General features: G+C 32.6%; 1 protein-coding gene and 1 pseudogene across 1 annotated transcript in view; both read right to left on the bottom strand.

The window, feature by feature from the left end:
• The window catches only part of BRIP1 (BRCA1 interacting protein C-terminal helicase 1), a 145,413-nt gene that overhangs the window by 10,186 nt on the left and 109,838 nt on the right, over nucleotides 1-25,389 (bottom strand). The window contains 1 exon segment of the mRNA XM_036222337.1: nucleotides 10,360-10,472. Coding sequence (XP_036078230.1) covers nucleotides 10,360-10,472 — 113 coding nt within the window.
• LOC107510133 lies at nucleotides 2-6,163 on the bottom strand (annotated as a pseudogene).

Genomic DNA, 25,389 nt, shown 5'->3' on the forward strand with positions numbered 1-25,389 from the left:
CAAATAGGGAGAAAATAAAATAGATACAACATTGAAAATAAAGGCTAAATTTCTAGTGAGACAGACAGAGGTTGAAAAAAATCAATGATGTGTCTGCTCTATTCCTTTAATCAAAGTCACAATGATGAACAAGTTTATAGGAACTACTCAATGCATTGTACCAAAGTAGATGCATAAAAATTCCCCTACTTCTGCCAACTACTGTTAACTTACATACCAAAATGACATATGCATTCTATTTTGAAAGTCAACAAAAATATTTTCCGAAACTTAGCCACACAGACTATTTTTCACCTCATGTATTGTTAGTTGTTGATTTCATGTAGATGACCTTTAGTCTAATGAGTTATCATGAATGAATAATTTTATTTAAAAAATTTGATATGCACCAATCGATATGCTCATTCAGTTTTTCTTCTTCAAAGTGTTAATATGGTGGATTACACTGGCAAAAATTTGACTACAACAATACTGAATCTGAGGGTGATTTTGGGGACCTGTAAGACAATGTCAATAAGCACAGATTTAAACTTATTGCTTTATGCAGTTGTTTTTAAAAATCAGATAGGAGAAAAAGAGCTTTAAAAACACATTTATATTGCTTTTTAAAAATATTTACCTTTGAAATTGTCTCTATAGATGCTGTTTATTTCTACATGTGGATATGAATTACTGCCTTGTGTCCTTTTGATTCAACCTAAAATGAACTTCCTTTAGTATTTTCTGTAGGACAAGTTCTCTAGAGTTTAATTCTCTTAATTTTTGTTTTCATGGGAAAGTCTTGCTTCCTCCTTAATTTCTGAAGGATAGTTTTGTCACATATAGTTTTGGTTGACAGTCTTTTTCTTTCAGCACTTTGAATAAGTTAATTCACTGCCTCCTGCTCTCCATACTGATGAAAACTCTGCTAAAATTATTAAGTATGCATTATATGTGATGATTAGTTCTTCTCTTGCTTTCTAGATCTGTCTTTTCAGTTTGATTATGACATGTTTATGTACAAATCTCTTTGATCTTAAACTACTTGGAGTCTGCTGATTTTTTAGATGTGTAGATTAGTTTTTCACCAAATTTGGGAAGTTTCCAGCCACTATTTCTCCAAATATTTTTTCTGTTCTTTTCTCTCCAAGACTCCCATTATGTGTATATTGGTCTGCTTTATAGGTCCTACACGTCCTAAAACTGTGTTCATTATTCTTCATTTTTTTTTTTTGTAACTCAGACTGAACAATCTCAATTAGCTTATCTTTAATTCAACTGATTCTTTCTTCTTCTTGCTCCACTGCTGTTGAAGCTCTATTTATTTTTTTATTTCAGTTATTATACTTTTCAACTCCAGAATTTCCATGGAGTTTTCTTTAAAAATTCTATCTCATTATTAATATTCTCTATTAGCTAAGACATCACTCTCAGTTTTCTAGTTTCTTAGACATAATTGTCTTAGTTTTTTGACCATATTTGAAATAGCTTTACAAATAAAATAAAATAAAATAAAAATAAAATAAGCTTTGCATACTAAATATAATATCTGGACTTTTTAAAAGATATTTTCTATTGATTGATTTTCTCCGTTTACTGGGCATACAATCTTCTTTGCACATGTCATAATTTTTGTTGAAAACAAAATAATATAACTTAGAAACTGTGAATCTCAGATTCTTCTCCCTCCTCAGGGATTTTTGCTGTTGTGGTTGTGACTTTTCTGAAGTAATTCTGTAAGGTCTCTATTCTGTCATGTGTGACAATTGCTAGGTCAGTTTTGTGGTCACTTAATAATTAGACAGAGATTTCCTTAAACATCTGAAACCAGTGTCTCCCATTCTTTGACAAGACGATTTGCACGTGCTTTTGGACATGCTTTCAATCCTCAGCCAGGCAAGTAACAACTCCGCCTTAGTCTTCACTTCCTGCTTCAGTAAAGCCTTGAGGTCACCCAGAGGTGACAGCCTAAGCTCTCCTCAGGTCTTTCCTGAGGATGTTCACATCTCTGGTCCTATACACATGTGTGGCCCATTAAAGTCCCAGGAATATGTCAGAAATTTTAAAGCCCTCTATGGACATCTCATTTCCCAATTTTCCCCTTTAAGCTTTTTAGTTAGCCTGCTATTTACCCCAGTTTTCATTCACTGTTTTAGGAAACAATGGCCTGGGTGAGCTCTGAGCCAAGTCAAATGAAGAGGGCCTTGTGAATGGGTCTTCCCGGGAACCACCAAACAGGTTCCATAATGACAATTCCCCAAGAAAAAGATCCAGTCCCTCTTGTGGCTGGGAGGTTGCTGGCTTTCCGTATGATTTAAGGCTACTGTAAATTTTCTAGAAGACAGCATATAGAGTTGGTGTTACTTCTCCTTTAAATGTTTAGTAATATTTGCCAGTGAGCCATTCTAAGTGTAGATTTTTTTTCAGAGGGTTTTAAACTATGAATTAAACTTCTATAATAGATAGAGGACTATTCAGGACTATTTCATCTTGAGTTTGGTAATTTCTGGTTTTGGGGAATTAGTCCATTTCATCTAAGTTGTTGGATGTATGTGTATAGAGTTTTCCTCATATTATCCTTTCAAAGCCTGAAAGTAATTTAACCTTTTATTGCAGTAATTTTACCTCTTTTATTCCAGATATTGGTAATTTGTGGCTTTTATTTGTGTTCCTTGAAGTTTACCTAGAGGTTTGTTAATTTCATTAATCTCTTTAAAATTGATTTTCTAGTTTCATTATTTCCTTTATTGTTTTGTTTTCAATTTTATTGATTTATACTATTACTTCTTTTTTTCTCCAGACCATGCAACAAGATCTTTTCTTATGTATGGGTTTTTCAAATTATTTCCTCAATCTGTTCATACACTGGCAAAATCATCCCTAAAACGTGCTTAACCAGGAAGCCTATTCATCTGCTGACCTCCAAGAACACGGAGATCCACATGATAGACTGTCCCCGACATGAGCTTTCACTGACCACTGTTCATTAACCCTTCTTTAGGCTCAGATCAGCAGCACATTTCTTGCCAACAATCATTAAACGTCTCGGATGGCTTTCATTATAGTCTTCTGCTCCAGAAATCTGGGATATATGCTTCTTGGGTATCAAAGAATATGTGCTGGTGCTTGAAGGGAAATGTCATGGAAATCAAGACACTGGTCACCCTCAAAGATGATTTTGGCTTGGATATGCTTGTGAATGATCTTCCTGAAGACTGTGACACCACCAGGCCAGGCAGCCTGAGTCTTAGTGACCTCATCTACCATTGTTGCCTTACTCTTACCTTTAGTATTTCCTTTTTTTCTGTTTGCTTACATTCATTTGCTCTTCTTTTTCTAGCTTCTTAAGGTAGAAGTGTATTGATTTAATGATATAAATTTCCCGTTAAGTACTGCTATAGCTGCAGCCCAGAAATTTTTATATGTTGATTTTCATTTTTCTGTAATTCTGGTCATTGATCTCCATATTTCTAAAAAATATTTTTATTATTGCTACCACTACCACTACTACTACTACTTCTTGGTTTCTGACCTTTAGAAATTATGTATTGACTCTTCTTATAGAAGGTGTTTATCTTGTATAACTGATACTTCACCACTTCTCCACTCTAATAGAGTTATATCCCAATTCTGGTGTAAATCAATATTCAGTGAATTACCATTTTCAGGTGAGTTAGAAGGCACACTATTACATTTCCCTTCTTGCACAAGACTTTTTTGTCTTCCCTGAAGCTAATAACTGTTTCTCTCTCTCTCTCTCTCTTTTTTTTTTGCTTAATTTTCTATGTTTTCTATTATTAATTAATTCCCAAACTTTGCCACAGCTGTATTTTTCTCACTGAGAAACCAATTTAAACTATTATGGGACTGCTGAACATCTGTCACCCGGGAGCTTCCCTTGCTGATTTGTTTTGGGAATTCTCTTTCTTTCTTCTAGGTTGAAACTCCAGTTTCCTGCATCCTTAATATTCCTTTCTGAATTTTCTCTTATTTGATGGAGCATATCTTCCAAAATATACTGAGAAAGTGTGCATTTGAAGCACACTTCAGGTCATTGCATACTGAAGGCTTTTTCTGTCTTACAGTTTATAAATCACTTGGGTTGTATAGAACTTAGGTTCTAAATTAAAAATTTCCCTAAAAAATTTGAAGATAATATTCAACTATCTTTTATCTTATAGTGTTGTTTTCAAGAAGTCTGATTCACATATCTTTTGTATGAGATCTGTCTTCTTCTCTTTAAAGTTTTAGGACCTTTTCTTTACCTCAGGTACTTTGAAACTGCAGTGATGTGCTTTGTAGCTTTTCCCCCTTTACTGGTGCTTGAGTGGGCTCTTTCAATCACAATATGTCCTTTAATTCTTGGCATTTTTCTTACTTATTTCTTTGACATCTTTCTTTTCTCTGTTTTCTGTCATCTCTTCATATAGATCCCTATTATCAAAAGCTGGCTCTTGCATATTGAGCCAACTTTTAATTTTCTAGTTCTTTATTATTTTCTATCTCTTTTTGATCTGAGAAATTTCAATTTTATCTTCTAAGCCCAATTCTGCATTTAAAATCCGTTGCTATCATGTTAATAAATAGCTTTTTCTTATTTTCTGTTCTTCCATGGAGGCACTATCTTACCTCTCTATAGATATTACTGATACTTTTTTTTTCTGTTTTCTTCTATCCAGGGTTGGCAAACCCATAGAAAATCTGGCCTATATTTTATTTTTATACAACCTATAAGGTAGAAGTGGCATTTACACTTTTAAAGGGTTAAAGAAAAAACAAAGAAGAATATGGACACAAATTGTATGTATGTGGCATAAAAAGCCTAAACTATATACTGTCTGGCCCTTTAGAGAAAAAGTTTGCCAACCCCTGTTCTATTGTACTGTTTCTGTTTGCTACAAGTTCTTCCAACTGTTTTTGTTTTGTTGGCATTGTTTTGCTATTGTTTTTGTCTCTATTTTTCATGTTACAGATTTTCTTTGAATATCTGAAGGCTCTTTCCACTTATTTAAGAGTAAGGCACTGAAAAACTGATTGGCGGTTTTGTGTACATGGATGGGGGTTATAGGTACAGCATCCTTAGCTGTACCTGAAGTTGAAGAATACATAAACTCTAGTTAAATCTCTCCAGAGAGTAAACCTGGGTATGGGAGGGAGCTGTCTAACTACTTTTTTATACTACCTTGCAACCAACCTTCTTTAACTGAAACTTTAGAGTGCTTTAAGTCCTAAGCTTTTCCATGCCTGAATCTGGAGGATCTTGTTAACTTTCACAACTGTGGATTTAAATTTCAGCTTTCTCTTGCCTGCTAAGTCAATCAATCACTCATCTGTTTTCCAGTGTTCAGAATTTGTTGACATCTCATCTGTCACTGTCCCCTCTCCCACTCTTTTTAAATTTGTAGATTTGATATTATTACTTTACTACCATGGGATTTTAAGAGAGGGTAAAGATTAACAAAAATCTTCAATTTTTCCACAGAGACTTTAAAAATCTAAATTTTATATGATATCCTTTTTTGACATAATTTTTAAGTAACCCATAAGTTCCAAGGCATCGGACCATAAAAGTGGGCAGAATGGAAAGATGGATATTGCCAGTATTATAGAACAGTGTTCAAAATCAATAAAAAGTCAGGATACCACTCTATTTTGATTCCACTACAGTTTATGTTTAAAATGTGCTATGGTGGAAAGTCAAAGTTACCCAAACATTTCAGAGTAAAAGGTTTTAACCATTCATTTTCCCATTGTTTTCATACTGCCTTGCTCACATGAATTATGCCCACTTGAGACAAAGATTATACTTTTAGTAAAGCAGACCTGTTAAGAAACTCATAATGCAGTTGTAACCTGGTCGCAAAACCATGTGGTACATTCCCAAAGGCTGTTATTACATTTCATGGACTTATCTTACTTCAAATACTTTAATAGTGCCAGGTGGGCTTAAAAAAAAGATAACACTTTTTTAAATTCAATTTGTTTCTGTTTACTTTAGATCCATTAGACATCCCTTATAAGAGTTCCTGAGTGCACAATATACATCAATGCGTATTTATGTCAATCAATACACATTATATGAGGTTTAGCAAAGGATATACATTCACTTGATTATTATTTATTTATTTTTATTTATTTATTTTTTTAACACCTACCGCACCTGGTCTTCCTAGGTGGTCTCCCATCCAAGTACTAACCAGGCCTGACCCTGCTTAGCTTTTGAGATCAGATGATTTTTATTTTCAATTAGAGTTGACATTCAATATTATTACAATATTATAGACTATATTCCTTATGCTGTACTTCACATCCTCATCACTATTTTGTAACTACCTACCAATTTTTAATTCTTAATCCTTTCACCTTTTTCACCTAACCCTCTAATCTCCTTCCTATCTGGCAATTATCAGCTTGTTTTCTGTTATCTATGAGTCTGTTTCTATTTTGTCTGTTCATTATTCTTTAGATTCTATATAAGTGAGATCATATAGTATTTGTCTTTCTCTGACTTATTTTATTTAGCATAATACTCTCTAGGTCCATCCATGTTGTTACAAATGGTAAGATTTAATTTATTTTTTATGGCCCAGCCATATTCTATTGTATATATGTACCATATCTTCTTTATTCAATTGTCTCTTGATGGGCACTTAGGTTTCTTGCATATCTTGGCTATTATAAATAGCACTGAAGTAAACATGGGAATGCATATACTTTTGAATTTGTGTTTTAAATTTCTTTGGATAAACATCCAGAAGAGGAATTGCTGGGTCATAAAGTAGTTAAATATTTTTTTTTTTTTAATTTTTTGAGGACCCTCCAAACTGTTTTCCATAGTGGCTGCACCATTTTGTAATCCTACCAACAATGCACGAAGTTTCCCTTTTCCCACATCCTCACTAGTATTTGTTGTTTTTTAATTTGATAACCATTGATAGCTGTGCGGTGATATCTCATTGTGATTTAATTTGCATTTCTCTGATGATTAGTGATATTGAGCATCTTTTCATATGTCTATCTGTATGTCCTCTCTAGAGAAAAGTCTATTCAGGTCCTTTGTCCATTTTTGATTAGATTTTTTGGGGTGTTTAGTTGTGTAAGTGTTTATATATATATATACATATATATGTTTTGGATATTAACCCCTTATTAGTCCTATCAATGGCATATATCTTCTCCCATTCAGTAGTTTGTCTTTTACTTTTGTTGACAGTTTCCTGTACTGCCTAAAAACTTTTTAGTTTAATATAGTCTCATTTGTTTATTTTTACTTTTGTTTCTCTTGTTAGAGAAGATCATCAGGGAAAATGATTTCAAGAACATTCACTTGATTTTTAAATGTACATGTTTCTTTATAATAAATTGTTACTTGTTGACATTGTTTCCCTGAAAATCAGTACAACAGTTGAGCTACCCACTTTTCAATTAATAACATACTAAAACTACAGCTGTTTTTTATGAAATTCTAGAAAAGTATATTTTGAGGCTCTAGCTCTCTGGCCAACATGGTATAGTAAGAAAAGCACTGAACATGGCATTTTTCACTGATTCAACCAGCATTAATTGAGCATCTGTATCCCAACCTGAGATATAGTTGGTTGCCGAGTATGCAAAAATGTATGATACATGTTTAGGGAAGGAGACAGAAATATAAGCAGGCTATTATAATACAATGAAATATATGCTATAATAGAGGTAATATATAAAATGCTATGGGTCTCCTAGGGAATAAATAGCTCTAGCAGGAGAAGTAAAGAGTCTTCATAAAGGACATGATTTTCAACTAGGTTGGGATTGGTAAACCTGCCAAAATAATTGTATGGTAACTTGTATGCTAACGCAGAGAATGATGAAAAAATATGGTATGTTCGAGTTTAATAGTGAGATTATGTTTAATAGTGAGAAAGTCGGTGGATAGAAATAAGGTATAAGGATGAAAAAACAGGTCTTGAAGTTTCAAAAGTAGGCAGGGCCAAGATGTTAAGGCCCATTTAGTAGCCATGTGATGTCATACAAGCAATTTCATCACTCACAGTGGTATATGCAGAAAAGGTTTATAAATGAAAAAGTAAAAGACAAATGCACAGTCATGTATTGCTTAATGACGAGGATACATTCTGAGAAACATGTCGTTAGGTGATTTTGTCACTATATGGACATCAAAAGTACACTTACATAAACTTTGGCTATGGGGTATAGTCTTTAGCTCCTAGACTACAAACCTGTACAACATATTACTATACTGAATACTGTAGGCAACTGTGATAGAATGATAAGTATTCATGTATCTAAACATAGAAAAGGTACAGTAAAAATATGGTATAAAAGATAAAAAGTGACACACCTATATAGGACACTTACCATGAATGGAGATTGTAAGACAGAAGTTGCTCTGGATGATTCAATAAGTGAGCGAGTGAGTGGTGAGTGAATGTGAAGGCCTAGGACATTACTGTATTCTACTGTAGATTTTATAAACACTGTCCCAAAAACCCTACCCCTGCTTTCTTCCAACAGGGTCAGAAATAGTAATAACAAAGCTGTCAGTGCCACTCCATGAACAGGAATGTGGACTGGACTGACTGGAAATATCAAGAAGAAACTGGTTGGGTAAGGTGTAGATCACCATAACAATGACTGTCAGGAGGGAGTGGAAGGTGACCTAAGGATCAATAGGAATAAGAAATTAAGATGGAGAGGAACATAGGGGATTGCCATGGCAATGTGGTTTTGGCTATTGCATGTTGAAGTGATGGTCAGATTAGGAACTGTATGGTGTTCATAAAAAAAAAAAAAAAAAAGAGGATGTTTAATATGGAAAAGGCGAAGAGCTGAGAACTCAATATTCTGACTTTGGAAATTTGTTATTGGTTCCATTGATCTTACCTGGCACAAAGAACTTTCTGTGGTATTGAATGGATGCAAGAAATAAAATCTATCTATGCTTTACATTATTACAACCCGAAAATATTTCCAAGGTACAGAGACAGGCTGGCTCTACAGTACTACAGGAAGCTATTACTAAAGTGGCAGTGGCATTTAATTCTTAAGATAGCTCTTATGGATGGACCTGTGTCCTTGTACAGGATCTTAGGTCCTCAACGAAGAATTTAGAGAAATCTACTCTGAAGACCATCAAGCTAGATCTGGGAGGTTGTAATTCCCTCTGAATATGTAGGGATGGAGAGACAGGCTCCTCTGTGCTGAAACAGGTTAGTAGTTGACTGACTGGGATGTAATCTGTATATCGAAATTAGGGTGCTGTAAGTGTGAAGGAATGAATCTATTGCCAAGCCCCACAGATATAGCTCCCGTCAGAGAAAAAAAAATTCCTCCCGAACCACATATCTTTCCATTTCTTACAGAAAAGCTCCACTATAATCTCGTGGGACCACCTTTGTATATGTGGTCTGTCGCTGACTGAAATGTCACTGTGCGACACATAATTGTACTTTTGCTTCCAATGGTTTCTTAAAATTCAAGGCATTATTTATATTAAAAGGAAAAAATAACAGGTAAGAATATTTATCTTCTTGAAATTAAGTACAGTGTAACTAAAAGTCAATAATTTTAAATATATATTTAGGCTCTCCTAAAAAATATTTGCTGGATATTAAAATTCAAATAAAACAAAACAGGTCAATAAACAGGGACAAACAAAGTAAGCAGGTGAAATTCTTCGAGAATGATTTTCAGTGCAACTTGATGTCAAGTACCAATGGAATTTCTAGACAGAGAAGGGCAACAGCTTAACCTATCAGTAGATTAACCATAGAACTGAATCATTAAGTTTGAAGAGAAACACCTATAGACTAGCAATTGAAGTGATGAAGAGGACAGAGGGTGAAGTCTTCTGGGACTTATATCCAGCTGCTACAGTCCTATGTCATCAGCTATATGTAGATCTGAACTCAAATGCAATCTGCTCTGCTTATGTGTAAATGGGTTAATGTGAGTGAACAAAATACTTTAGAAAAATCTAAATTCTGAATTTGGCTAGGTCAGATAATGGTTGACTGAACTGAAAATATATTACATTTAAGTTCTGATGGTCATAAGATAAAAATTTTGTTTGATGGTAAACTTCTATAAACATTTACTGAACACCTTTGTGTGACACTCACTGTTTAAGCAATCAACACATCTTTTAACTTTAGCAAATTTATAGTTTTGTTTTGGGTTTCATTTATTCCATTGATTCTTTTCAACTTTCACTTGTGACATCAATCATGGAAACAAACTAGCTCCTATGTTTCCAGTAAAAAAAAAAAATTCTACCAAATTTATTGTAAGGAATAAAGTAGCAATACTAACTCTACATATAGTCTTGGTCACAAATAATATTATAATAACATTTACATTAAATTTTACTCCACTTACCTACCTAGGGCCTGGTTTAAGGCCCTGTATGCTTGAATTTCATACCACTGACGACCGGGTAAAAGACCTCTCAATTTTGAATGCTGATCATTGTACTGTCGCTTTAGTTCGACCTAATAATATTAAAACATATTAAAAAATATAGTAGATAATTAAAGGTCATTTAAAAATATCATATTAACTTCTAACATTTCAAATATCATTTTATTAGGGTAGAGAGATTTTGTTTTTCAGTACTAAATTTGTTTAAGTTCACTTAAAACATTTTTATTCATCCTTACATTCCCTAAATTCCTACATGTATGTAATTAATGTCCTGTGTGACAATGTCAATCAGTTGTATTGAGAAATGATTTACATACAATAAAATTCACAAAACTTCAATGTACATGGAGATAAGTTTTGATAAATGTATAGTCATATAATCACCATCACAAACAGAATGTAGATTATTTTCAGCACTCTGAAAAGTTCCCTCCTATCCCTTTTCAGTTAATCTCTTTTACTGCTGACCCTCCTAATCAATGATCTGCTTTCTGTTTTAATTTTTCTAGAATTCCATGTAAATGTTATCATACAGTATATAATTATTTGTGTCTGTCTTTTGTCATTTAGCATAATAATTCTGGAATTCATTTCATGTTAAAGTATATCAGTAGTTGATTCTTTTATGTTTTATGCAGTCTGATAATTACTGCTTTTTAATTGGGAAGTCTAAATCATTCATATTTAATGTAATTATTGTTATAATTTGGCTTAAATCTACAGCAGCAGAATATACATTCTTTTCCAGTACACATAGAACATTTTCCAGGATAGATTATATGCTGGGCCACAGTATATATCTTAAGAAACTTAAGAAGACTGAAATCATATCAAGTATATTTTTTAACCACAACAGTATGAAATCAGAAATCCATAACATGAAGAAAATTGAAATAGTCACAAATATGGAGAAATTAACATACAACTGAATAACCAATGGGTTAAAGGAGAAATCAACAGAAAACAAAAAAACAAAGATCTCAAATAAGCAACCTAACTTAATATCTAGAAAAAGTAACTCAAAAGATAACTATCTCAAAGTTAGCAGAAAGAAGGAAACAACTAAGATGAGGGCAGGAAAAACGAAATAGACACCAGAAAAAAAATACAAAAATCAATTAAATTAAGAGTTGGTTTTCTGGAAAGATAAACAAAACAGATAATCTTTTGCTAATCAAGGAAAAAACTCTCAAAATCATAAATGCAAGAGTAGATTACAATTCATACTACAGAAATACAAAGGATCATAATAGGTTACTATGAAGAATTATATGCCAAAAAATTAATAACCTATAAATAGATAAGCTCCTAGAAACATACAACCTACCAAATGACTAGATGATGAAGAAATGGAAAATCTGAACAGACCTAAAACAAGTAAAGAGATTAAAGTAGTAATAAAAATTCTCCCAACAAAGAAAAGCCCAAAACCAGATAGCTTCATCTGTGAATTCTACCAAGCAGAAGAATTAACACCAACTTTTCTCAAATTCTTCTGAAATACTGAAGAAGAAGGAACACTTCCAAACTTATTTTAAGAAGCCACTACTACTCTCATACTAGTATCAGATATGGACATTACAAAATAAAATTATAGGCCAATACCCCTGATAAACATAGTTGCGAAAATCCTCAACAAAAAACCTGCAAACTAAATTAACAGCATATTAAAAGAATCATACACCATGATCAAATGGGATTTATCCTCAGAACACAAGACTGGTTCAACATACAGAAATCTACAAATGTAATATGGCCACTTAACAGAATTAAGGATAAAAATCATATGATCATCTCAATAGATGCAGAAAAAGCATTGGACAAATTCAACAGCATTTTATAATAATAATGATAATAATAAAACTCTCACAAAATTAGGCATGGAAGAAGTGTGTCTTAATATAAGGCCAAATAGACAAGCCCACAGATAACATTATTTTGATAGTGAAGAGCTGAAAGCTTTTTTTTTTAAGATTAAGAAGAAGACGAAGGTAGCCATTCTCATCACTTCTATTCAACAAAGTACTGAAAGTGCTAGCCAGAGTAATTAGGCAAGAGGAAGAAATAAAAGGTCTCCAAGCCAGAATGATCTCTATTTGCAGACAATATGATTTTATATGTAGAAAACTGTAAAGACTCCACACTCACACACACAAAATGAGAACTCATAAACGAATTTAATGAAGTTATGGGGATACAAAAATCAACATATGAAAATCAGTTACATGTTTATACACTAACAACAAATTATCCAAAAAAAATTAGGAAAACAATCCCATTTACAATAGCATCAAAAAGAATCTAAAACAGGATAAATTAACAAAGGAAATGAAAGATCTTTACAATGAAAACTATAAGATGAAAGAAATTGAAGAAACATGAATATATGGTAAGATCCCGTGATTATGAATTGGAAGAATTAGTATTGTTACTATATTACAAAACTCTAGTAATTAAAACTATATGTTATTAGCCTAAAATCAGACAGATAGTCCTATGGAACAGAATATAGAGATTCTAGAAATAAATCCATGCATATATAGTTATCTAATCTTTGACAAGTGCACCAAAAATACACAATGGGGAAGGATAGTCTCTTCAGGAAATGGAGGTGGAAAAACTGGGTAGTCACATACAAAAGAATAAAACTAAATTCTTTTCTTACATCATATGTAAAAATCAATGAACTATGGATTAAAAACTTAAATGTATGACCTGAGATCATAAAATCCCCATAATAAAATGGAAAAAGTTCCTAGACATTGGTCTTGGCAATAAATTTTTTGGATATGACACCCAAAGCACAGGCAACGAAAGCAAAAATAAACAAGTGAAACTACATCAAACTAAAAACTTCTGCATAGCAAAAGAAACAATCAGCAAAATAAAAAAGACAATCTACAGAGCATGAGAAAATATTTGCAAACTATATATCTGATAAGCTTTGTATCCAAAATATATAAAGAATTCATTCCGCTAATAACACCCCCTCCCCCCCGCAAATACCTAATTTAACAAGGCGTGAAGTAAAATTAGACTGCTATTTGATACCATACACAAAAATTGACTTAAAATGGATCAAAGACTCAACTACCAGACCTGAGACAAAATACATAAAAGAAAACATAGGTACTGAACTTACGGACCTTCGTCTCAAAGAGTATTTTATGTATTTGACCCCAAAGATGTGGGAAGTAAAAGAAAAAATAAATGAATGGAACTGCCTTAAACTAAAAAGCTTCTATACAGCAAAATAAACCATCAACAAAACAAAAAAGTAACCAACCAAATGGGAGAAGATATTTTCAAATAACGCCTCCAATAAGGGGCTAATATCCAAAATATATAAAGAACTCATACAACTCAACAATAAAATAACAATCCTATTAAAAAATGGGCAGAGGACATAAACAGACACCTTTCCCAAGAAAACATACAAAAAGCCAACAGATATATGAAAAGATGCTCAGCTTCGCTAGCTATTAGGGAAATGCAAATCAAAACCACAATGAGATACGACTTTGCACCTGTTAGAATAGCTATTATCAATAAGACAAGAAATAACAAATGTTGGAAAGGTTGTGGGGACCAAGTGATCCTCATACACAGCTAGTAGGAACGTAAATTGGTAGAGCCACTATGGAAAACAGCATGAAGGTTCCTCAAAAAATTAAGAATAGAGCTACCATATGACCCAGCAATCTCTCTTTTGAATATTTACCCAGAATATCTAAAAACACTTATTCGTAAAGATATATGTACCCCTATATTCACTGCAGCATTATTCACAATAGCCAAGACATGGAAACAACCCAAGTGTCCTTTGATGGATGATTGGATAAAGAAGCTGTAGTACATATATACGATGGACTACTACTCATCCACAACAAAAGATTAAATACTGCCATTTGCGACAACATGGATGGATCTTGAGAATATCATGCTAGTCCCTTATCAAAGAGACTCCAAATAACAGGGCATTAAACCACATTCTTAATAAGAGCAATGTCACACCAAAGGCTACTACATACCCAGCCTTCAGCTGGTCTTCATAAAAATCTTTAAAATTACATAGTCCTTAGAGTTACTACTTTCATACAAGGTCAGAATGTATAGTATACACAGTTCAGACTGACCTATTCAAATATACAAGTTAATGACCTTTTTATCCTATAAAAAGCTCACCTGTGAAAAGTAAAATATAAGTTCTAGTGAAAGAAATTATGATTTAAATTTTTCATACATTAATAAAATGAAAAAAGGGAATTATGTTTTAAGCAGCTCTCAAGAATGCTATAAAGACAACTATGCTTCAGTAAAGCTTTAAGAAACCTAAACAAAAAAGAATTCTGTAGAAACATAAAAATATATCATTTAAAGTAGAAAAATTGATATAATGAGAAGAAGAAATTTTTGGTAGCTTAAAGGAACAGTTCAGTTCAATATTTATAGTTCTGGCTGTGTGCAAGACATCTGTGATAGGAACTAGATATACAAAGATGAGGAAAAAATATCTTGTTCCTAGTAAGAGCTTACGAAGAACATAAAACACACACACCTGTGTGTGTGTGTATAGTCATCAAGTAAATATAAGTATTCAAATATTAAATTTGATTACAGCACAGAGATATAAGAGGAGTTGAGGAATGAAGACATGCTATGAATTTGGTGCAAGAGTATTGAGGGCCTTACCTGGAAAGGCAAAGGGAATAGAAAAGAGGCCCAGTTTGTAACACACTGTAGAGCTACAGAATTTAAGTGACAACGTAGATGTAGAGCTTATTAAAAAGAGGGAAAAGTCAAAACTGACTCCAAAGTTTCCAGACACTGAGAGAAGAAATCCAGTAATCTACCAAGAGATGACAAGAAGAGAATTTTAAGGAAAAGGATAATTTGGATTAATCCATGTTAAAGAAATATTTTATAAACTAAGAACAGAAATTGATAATGAGTTAGTTAAACTGAAAATCAAATTTGGAAAAGTTGGGAACCAAGATTTTATTATTAAACCATAACAACATCTATTGAGCATTTATAATGTTCCATGAACAGTGCAGTTCTTACTACATATTATCTCATTAAATCTTCACAACAATCTTAAGGGGTAGATATTATTACCCCATTTTACAGATTACAAAAATAAGGTTTAAAAGATTAGGTAGCATGCTGAATGTCACCCAGACTGTAAGGTGTATGGTTGGGATTTTAATCTACATTTGTCCATCACTTAAGAGTGAAAACTCTAGAGTCAAGACATTATATAGCTTCTATGAGTGACCTCAGGCAAGTCAGTTCTGTTATGGCTTACCTTTCATATTTAAAAATGGAATGAGAAAGTCTAATTAAAATGAAATTAAAAGTGGTTCTCAAATTCAATGAGATACAGTAGGAACTGCTCTGTTCAGTTAGTCAGCTTTTAAAGGTCCTCTATTTAATATTCCCGGGCAAGTATATCAAATAGTACGTTTTTGTAGTACAAGCCTAACAAAAGGTACAAGAGTTGTTTTCTTGGAAAAAAATTTGAACTTTGAAGATAAATTAAAAACTTATAGTTTTAAGAAGTTGTAGAACTACTCAAGAAAAAAACAAAGACTCCTCAATACAGTCTATAATACTATTAACTTTTTTACACAAAGGACATGTTTTAGGAAAGAAAACAGGAGAGTGCGCTTCTAACAAGTAGCTTTCAAATTGGTAGGTAAGAAATTTTATTTCAAATGTCCTCACAAGAACCTGTCAAATTTCTAAACTAAATCTTTATAACTAGAATATAAAGAAAAATAATTTCAAGTGTCATAGACTGTTGTTTTTAAAGGTAATGTAGTAAATAATATCCTAAAAATATTTTAGAAGAAAAAATACTTTAAAAATTCTATCCCACTGTGAAAAATGTACATTTCCTTTATTTTAAAATGTAAATAAGCAGTTTCTCTATATTCTTTAATAGTATTCCACACCCCCACATCTGGCACTTATCCTTTGTCAGATATAATAGCTTAAGGGTTTTCAAAATGTCCTACACCGTGTTCAGACAAATATTTTATAATAATCACTCTGCCTATGTCAACAGTTGCTCTAGGAAGTATTAGTTATAAATAAAGTATTTAGAGATAATGTAGCGACCATTAGATTAAATAAACAAAATTATTTCTCGTTAGGCTTTAATTTCTCATTAAGATGAATTAACTTTTATGTATGACTACAGTATTTCAGTTTCTTGCAAATTTTCAAATATTCTTTATAATCCGAATGGCTTTTAACACTGCCAATATTTTACCTAGAGAAATTATTTTAGATGAGAAGTGGGGGGAAAGGTTTGAGAGTAAATATATATAAAGATTAACTATGAAATATTTTTTAGTATTTAAGAAAGATTTTTAAAAATTAATTAAAAATTATCTTTGGGAGAATACATTTAAGTAGAGGAAGCAAAATTAAGGGTTTGGAAAAGGTAGGAAGCTAGTACACCTCTTTTTAATGACATCGGAATCTATTTCACTATACACTTAGGAATTATCGGGCACAAAAATCAATGTCCAATTTAAAATGACACAAAGCATATGTGAAAAAGCCAGTTTCTCCTGCCAGCAAATAGCCTAAATGTTAAGTAAACCAAAGACTGGAAGGGATTAGTTGAAATGTCAAAAGACAACCTTTTACTTTTACCTGCTCATCCTTATAAACACATCCCTCATCCCTCAGGCATGTGTTCCAAACAAATAGTTTCAATGTGCAGCAGCAAAAGGCCCATGGCAAGCTCTGCCATCTTGTAACTGTCAAAGAGATTAGTCTTTGATCTATTTGGGAGGTCGCGTCCGCACTCATATTAGCTATACAGTCTAACAATATTATACCTGTTGACCAGTGCTTCTTTATTGCCTAATGAGACAGACATTTTATATTATGGAAGTTAACTGTGAATGTTTTTTCTAAGTTTTGACAGAAAGTAAACACCATAAACTGAGCTGAACTGAGGTTTGGAAAATGATCTTTTAGACCAGTTAACACTGCTTTTCAAATACATTTTACAAGGCTTTCCCAAAATAGAAAACTATATTTAATTGTACATTCTGGAAGGAGTTTAAACCAGTTGGTGCCCATCCCCAACAAATTACTGTATGTGTAATTTTGGAGTGTGTGAATAGCAGAGACTGCAAATTATTTTATCAGAGGTTCAAACCAAATGCCCAAAGTTTATTTTATGTGGCCCTTACTGTAGCTTAAAATAATATGAACTATTTGCTAACCCTCAATTAGCTCACTCATTAAAATTATGTTTAACTTCTGTAACGGCTTGAGTTTGCAACCCATTTGTTCAGATGTTGTGTTCATTCATAAAACATTTTTTAATAACTGGAGTTCAAAATGAAAAACACCCTTAATACGATAGATTCTAGACAACTGAAAATATTTCTGCATCAAAAGCTAACCTAACGTATGGAGAGATGAGATCCTGAATAGCAAAGACAGATAATCAAGACTGAAGTGATACTTAGAGAGAATTATGTAAAAATACCTATACAGCATCTAGGCAGAAGTTATATGGTTTTGAATTCTGATCTTACCATTAACATTTAATATACTTGAGATCAAACAGCAAATTCCTGAAGTCCTCCAATGATTTGATTTTATTGGACACAGTATAAGTAATATGCTACTGATACTAGTATATATAAAATAACCAAAAAGATTATACTATATATGTCAACAGAAATTTAATTCACAATTTTGAACATCAGATTATTTTTTCAACTTAGTAAAACCCGACAGTATTGGCGTTAAATAGACCTATTCAAGAGTAGCCTTTCATAAGTAGCTTCTGAAGAAATGGTATGATAAACATGAACTGAGACTATAAATGCATCTCTTCACTTTACTCCTGCTGCATATCAAAGAAGGTGGAATTTATCCCAATCATATAAATAGGTATTATGACTTTAGTAATAAATGCCTTCTTAAAAGCAACAATATAGGCAGGATATATATATTTTTTCTTGTATGTAGGCTTTACCACAAAAGTTCAAGCCTCAAAATAAGACTAAGACAAATAATCAGCTAAATTTACTTATTAAAAATATTAAAACTTTACCTCATAAAAATAAACACATTTGTCTAGCAAACATTCAAGAAGAATAGTTTTATCTTTAGCCAAGATACAGGACCTAAAACATAAACATTTATAGTAAACCAAATCTGGAAGACAGAGACTATGCATTTAGAGGCATTTACTGCTCCATATCATCACAGTGTAAACACTTTTATCAGGGTATCACAATATAAATTCCAATGGTTAGAGTTCTAAACTCAGTATAGGCTCTTGTATGTGAAATAATCTAGCTAAAGGAATATAGCTGGTTTTATTTCATTTGGCATATTTTCAAGATTTCTGAAACGCCAAGTTAACCAAATATAGTGTGTGTGTGTGTGTGTGTGTGTGTGTGTGCGCACGCGCACGTTTGTGTATTTTTTCAAATGGGGGAAAATGGATTTCTGCCAAGAGTTTAAGAACCCACGCTCCTTTTTAGATTGGGTGGGGGGAGGGGAAAGCATATTAGAAATGGTTTCCAATTGTTATGTACTTTCTTTGTTACATTAGAAATTGACCACAATAATCTACCAAGAAATAAGAATCAAGACATAGTTACAGACACAGTAATAGTAACACAACATATCTCACACATGCATTAAGGCTGCCTTGGATAGGACACTTTTTGCAGAGAAAGCTACATTAAACTTTGTATCATAAACTGTCAATGCTGAAAAAATAGCCTAAAAATTCCAAATATGAGAAAAAGAACAAAATACATTCCTCTTAAATTAAGCATTTCTTGTCCTCAACATATTTGACCTTATCTAGCTATAACTTAATTACTGCGCAGAATTTTTTTTATTGGTAGTTCAGTAACATTTAAACAATCCTAAATAAATGCTTTAGATAATAATGCAAAAACAGTATTAGATCTTAGTTTTTTAATTGTGAAAATAATTTGTTAAAATAAGAAAACAGGAAAAAAAGCACAAATTAATTCTTTTAATTAAAAGGAAAGACATGCCAGAAACCTCAACTTTAACATACTTATTCTATAAAGGGATAAGTTATTATTTTTAAGAAAAAAAAGCTTTGTGGAAATTTAGTTAGGGTACCCACACCAAAATATTGTCCAGATAAACATGAAAATGCTTAAATTAGCAACTGTTGAAAATGCCACATACGCATATATATTTCCCACCCATGCTATAGCCCATTTTTAGGGAAAGAGGTATAATGGAAAAGGCACATAGCTTGGAGTCAAGGCTTTGACGTTTATTAGTTGTTTGATTTTGGACAAGTCACGGTACCCCCAGTTTAGCTTCCTTTCTTTATTTCTGCCTCTGTAAATGAAAGAAAAGAATTCCTGCCAACCTCACCTAATAGAGTTGGTTGAAGAAATAAATGACAATGGGCACAAAACAGTAAAGCATCACGTATTAGAGGTAAGTGGGCTGGAGAGTTATTACTTATCCCATTTTTCTAAAACCCCATGTAGATTTGGGTGGGCTTTACATTATGTCATAATATACTGCTGCATATATATGAAAAAAGCCACTGGACTGATAGGGACGATATGGGCCATGTAGCCAATGCTGGCTACCTACCTTGGGCTGTTCACCTCAAGTTAGGGTTTTAACATTTGGATCAATTCTCTCTGAAGATGTTTGTTTAACCTATAGTATTCAATACATAGACACATGATTTTAGGTGACTGATAAGTTTCTTTGGCTTATGGAGTGGCTACTCTCTTTGAATAGCAATGAAAACATGTACATTGGCAGGATACATAAAGAACAGTTAGGTTTTGAAATGTAATATTTTCTATATGGCTTCTGTAATTATCTTAATTATGAGAAATTATAATTAACATTAGCATTCTTTAATATACTTCATAATATTTTTTGATCACTTTGCAACTTATGAGCTATATTTGAAGCAGAACTATATAAAATGTTAGTGGTATAATCTACAGAATGAGTGCATGATTGGTCCTCTAGTATTCTAAATATTATTTAATTCATATATCTTACAATTTACAGTTTCCTTTGTTAAAGTCATGAGACTTTAACATATGAGAACCAAATAAGTATGAATAAACCCTTCTAGCAATAACAACCAACATAACTTATATAACAAAGTGATGTGCAGCTGTAAATGGAACCTTAGGCTCTTAAAGGAATGAGCCAATATCAAGAGGCTTTGTTAAGGCGACTAAGTAGTGCTGCATTCAGGAAGTGACAGAGACCTGTACCTACTCCTATATAACCCTGGAGGATGGCGAGATCTCTCATAGTAGAGGCTTATGGATACCAGAAGATGCAATACTAAGCACTGTCACTTTGAGGGGATTGTATAAAAGTCTAGTGGCAATGGCAGGAATAAAAAGTAGAAGCTAATTTCCAGTGAGAAGCAGCTCAGACTCAGATTTACATAATTAAATACTGTGACATTTAAAAATAAAGAAGAGCAACAGAAAGTGTACACATAAAAAAATTACATTGAGTATTAGAAAATACTGAAAACATACTTAAAACTTAAAACTCTTTATCACTTTTGTAGCCCAACAAACAATTATGATATGTTGTCATCTAGATTTTTATTCATACATTCAAACTTATTTTTCAAACATAAAAGCATGTTTGATTTATTTAAAAAGTATTACTTTCTACCTTTATAATATTATTGTTAGGAACATCTGATTCTGAGCTTCTCAAATGTGAATGTGGAAATGTGGGAATAAAGAATATGGTTCATAACACTTTAAAATCTCATGCTTTTTTCTTAGAAAGCAAAGACTTCTGGTTTCAGAAAGGCAAAAAAAAAAACAAAAAAAAGAAAAAAGAAAGATATTTCTCCTTGCCTCTTAAAAACTGCCCAAAATTGAATCAAATAAGAAAGAGAAACACAATATGAGAATCTAAGTAAATAAATTAAAATCCATTACAACTAAAATTCTACTCTGAAGGGAAAAAAAAGTTATTTTCAGAGAAGTTAAGAAACAATTCCACCGCTTCCCTTGAATTAGTGCCGCTGATTATGCTCTGCGCCAGTGGAAGTAGTAAAGTGTCAATCAGCTTTACAATCCCCAGGGTGATAATTTCACTTTTATAGCATTCAACCTATTATGAGAGCAAAGTAAAATACAAAGGTCAACAAAGTTATTGTTCTCTCCAAAAACAAGATGAACACAAGAAAATAACCAGAATTTTTCAAAATACAAAAGTTTTTGTTTGTTTTATTAATTATCCAAAGGTTTAACTTGTAGCTATATTCAAACACAGCTTTTTCCTTAAGAAAATATGATAACATGAGTATTGGGAAAAAAAGAAAGAAAAAGGCTACCAACCAAACTTGCTTAATTAAAATTTTGTCATTTTAAATGTTTTCTTCCCTGATCCGAAAGTATTCCTTTAAGAAATATGGGGACATTTTTTAAAATTTTAAAAATTCAAAAAATTCCATCACAATTAAAAAAGCAAAACAAATAAAAATATGAACAAAAAGAATTCAAAAATTAAAAATATCTCAGCAAGTCACCCATTTATTTTGTGATTTTATGCTTTTTTTTCCAGGAGGGATGGGAACAAAAGCTGTGGTTATTTTCCTTTTTCATCATCCAAGGAAAATTACAAATTGTCAACTAAGATGGAGTGCTTAGATTTAAATTAGATTTTAATTTTGGAATTTCAAGATATATTTAGAACCTGATTTAATAATACTTCTGGGAAAACTTTTTTTTTTTTTTAAAGCTGGGAAAAGAAAGTTTTCCGAGGAAGAAAAAATGGTTTATGTAATTGAAGGTAAATTCATTCTAGACCTTCAGAAGTGACAGGTTTTTCTTCCATATCTGTGATTTGGCCTAAGAGTTTCCAACAGTTCCAACAGCAAGTTGCTAGACTCCTAAATGTGAGACAGAGCTTAGCATTACGGCCCTTTAAGTTTATATACACAGCCATTTCCCCTGGGTAAACTACATGTTATTATCCAGGCAAGATCCAGGTGGGTTTCTGTATCTGATGCTACACTATAACAAGAACACTATGCTCTGACCTCAGGCTCTATTCCTGGATCTGGTTTCCCATAACTTAGCTCAAATCCTTAAAATGGCATTCAGGACCCTAACTAATTTGACTCCATAATACCTCTCTCAGCCTCTATTAACATGTCATTCTCCCCAACTTGCTCTCTACTTCAGCATCTTTCAATACTTAGAAACTGCTATCCTCTTTATCCTCTAAGGCTCATACCTTTGGGCCTTAGCATATGCTGTTCTCTCTGCTGAGAATACTACGATCCATTCTTTGCACCTACATAACTCCTAGCCTTCTCTCCTGTGTCAGCTTAAATATCACTTCCTCAGAAAGTCTTTCTTTACCCCTAAGGCTAGGTCAGGATACTGTTAAACATTCTCATAGTTCCTATGACTTTTTCTTACAGCCTTCATTACAACTGTAAATAAATGTTTCTTTACTGCTTTAATGTCAATATTTCCCACTAGGCTGCAAGCTCCATGAGACAAGGGACTATAATATGTGTAATGTATCACTGTGTCACCAGAGTCTAGTGCTGGTACTGGTTGTTTCATTATTCTGAATGGACTTAATATGAATAGTTTTGTAATCTGGCCTTTGATGAGGCCATTCCCTTTTAACAAATGTTTGTATGTCTGAATCTTAAAGCAGACACGATTCAAATCTATTTCTCTGGTTCCTCCATCTACTTTAGGCAAATCAGTCAAAGTAAATGGATATTTGGATGGAAAGTCAAAGGTATTGCTCAATTTCACTTTCTACAGACATCTGGACACCCAGATCCTATCCCATCGAAATATTTACACGTTTGAGTCCTTTACTAAATTATAGACATCATCCGTATAAAGAAAGCATCTTGTTCATTTTTGCACCTACTATATTTAGTACACATTAGGCTTTTAGTAAAAGCTTGTTAAAAGAATGAATGAATAAATGCTAGCTAAAACACTCAAAATCATTAACGCAGTTATGAAAGTGGTTCAGAAGAAATACATGCATCTACTCAAAATTAAGAAATTATGTTTGTTTTGATATACTATAGCCCCTTGCCTTCATTTACCTACTTATGAATGATTCACACTGCTGTCAAAGCAACAAGAAAAATGAAGGAACAACATCATTCTCCTTAAAAAGAAATGTCAAATTTAAGAATTCAAATACTGCCACCATCTAATAATATTTTGACACTTGAGAGCATTGGTTTAATGTGCACTCTATCTTATTAATGCTGTTATCCTCTGGGACAATCAAAGGATAAGAGTCTTTTTCTTAGGTTTATAAAAACCCAAGAATGCATGGAATCCTATAAATTTATATGTGTTTGTTATAAAGTCAATCAGTAATTTAAAAAACTAAAAAAGATGCCTGTTTTCAAACATGAATGTAATTTTTCAAAATTGATTAAAATATCTTCAAATAGTTCAGTACCTTCATAGATAAGTTTTCTAAATAAAAGAATTCATAATGGCTTCTATATGCCAGTACTAAGATAACTAATCAGATCACTATCTGGGTTTTAAATAGTTTCTAAATGAAATCTATTTTGTAACTCAACATACTAAATTCCTAAAGAAAAATAATATACAAATATAAAATGTATTACCTTAATAAATTATTTTAATCATTGTAAGAACACTTTTGATACTGAATATTACCATCAAATTTTATTAAACCAATGATAAACCATTTGAACAATTTTAAAGTATAAAAATTTTTAGCCACATGCCATGGTTTTATGAATTTTTTCTCAGAGGAGTAAAGGCACAATCCCCATGAAGAGAGAATATTTGTATGTACTCCTAAACCATGCTAAGGAATACACATGACCATGTTACCAAGTTGAGATGTAGATACCTGAATTATAAAGATGAAGGCTTTTGTAGTTTTTAGATCACACTAATAGGCTAAAGGATTTGCTGCAGACATTCATTAAAAAAGCAGCCTTGTTATATTGTGTTAGTTATACTTTTCTACCAACATCTGATCATATAAAGGCCTTGTGTCACTCTTCTGCCCTTCAAATACTCTGGTTTAATACACGGAAAGTTTTCTTTTTAACCATTACAAGATTAAGTATGTCCTTATAGAATGATCAGAAGCATCTGGAAAAGGTGGAAGTGAAAAAAATCCTCTCTGGGAAAGTTAGTTTAATGCTTGCCCTTCAGAGTGGCCCATTATCAACATTTAATAGTAGGTTTCTTTATTTTCAGGTCCCTGAAGTATGTGCAATAAATTATGACTAGAACTAAACAAGTCACACTTGGCTCCAAAATGAAATTTTCCTACCTCTACTTTGTAGTCCCCAAGGTGGGAAGAGGAAATCCTGGTCACAGCCAAAGAAGTCATATTTTTGGCTCTAACATACATTTTCCTGCTTCTCTAAAAGCCAAACTCTGTAATTGAGACTACAAAAGTCTTAAGTTAGTATTTTAAACTGTATTTAATTACTTCCATAATCTGTGCCTCAAATTTAAGAAAAAATTTTAGTAACATAAAATAAACGTCATTGCCCTCTTTTTCCCACTCAAGTCACTTTTCTAACTCAGACACTGACCTTAGCCTATTGAAATAAGAACTCAAATGAAATAGAGAAAATAATGCAGAACTAGATTATTTCATTTCCATAAAACAGATTGTTTAAGGTTAACTTCTATCATGATAGACTATTAATGAAAAATATAACTATAAAGTCTTAATTTGTGGTCCAGTAATTTAAAGCACTGTTAGTTTTAGAAGAGCCATTTATGGAGATCATTTAGTTCATCATCACATTTTACAGAATACAAGAATATGGCAGACAAACCCTAATGTGACTCCCAGAGAGTCTAGTCTTGTATAATCCTCTCACCTTGAATGAAAGCAGAACCTGTGACTTGCTTCTAGCCAACAGAATATGGCAAGGGTGATGGACAGTCACTCCCT

This window comes from Rousettus aegyptiacus, unplaced genomic scaffold (assembly GCF_014176215.1).
Source record: "Rousettus aegyptiacus isolate mRouAeg1 unplaced genomic scaffold, mRouAeg1.p scaffold_m13_p_6, whole genome shotgun sequence".
Taxonomy (NCBI): Eukaryota; Metazoa; Chordata; class Mammalia; order Chiroptera; family Pteropodidae; genus Rousettus; species Rousettus aegyptiacus.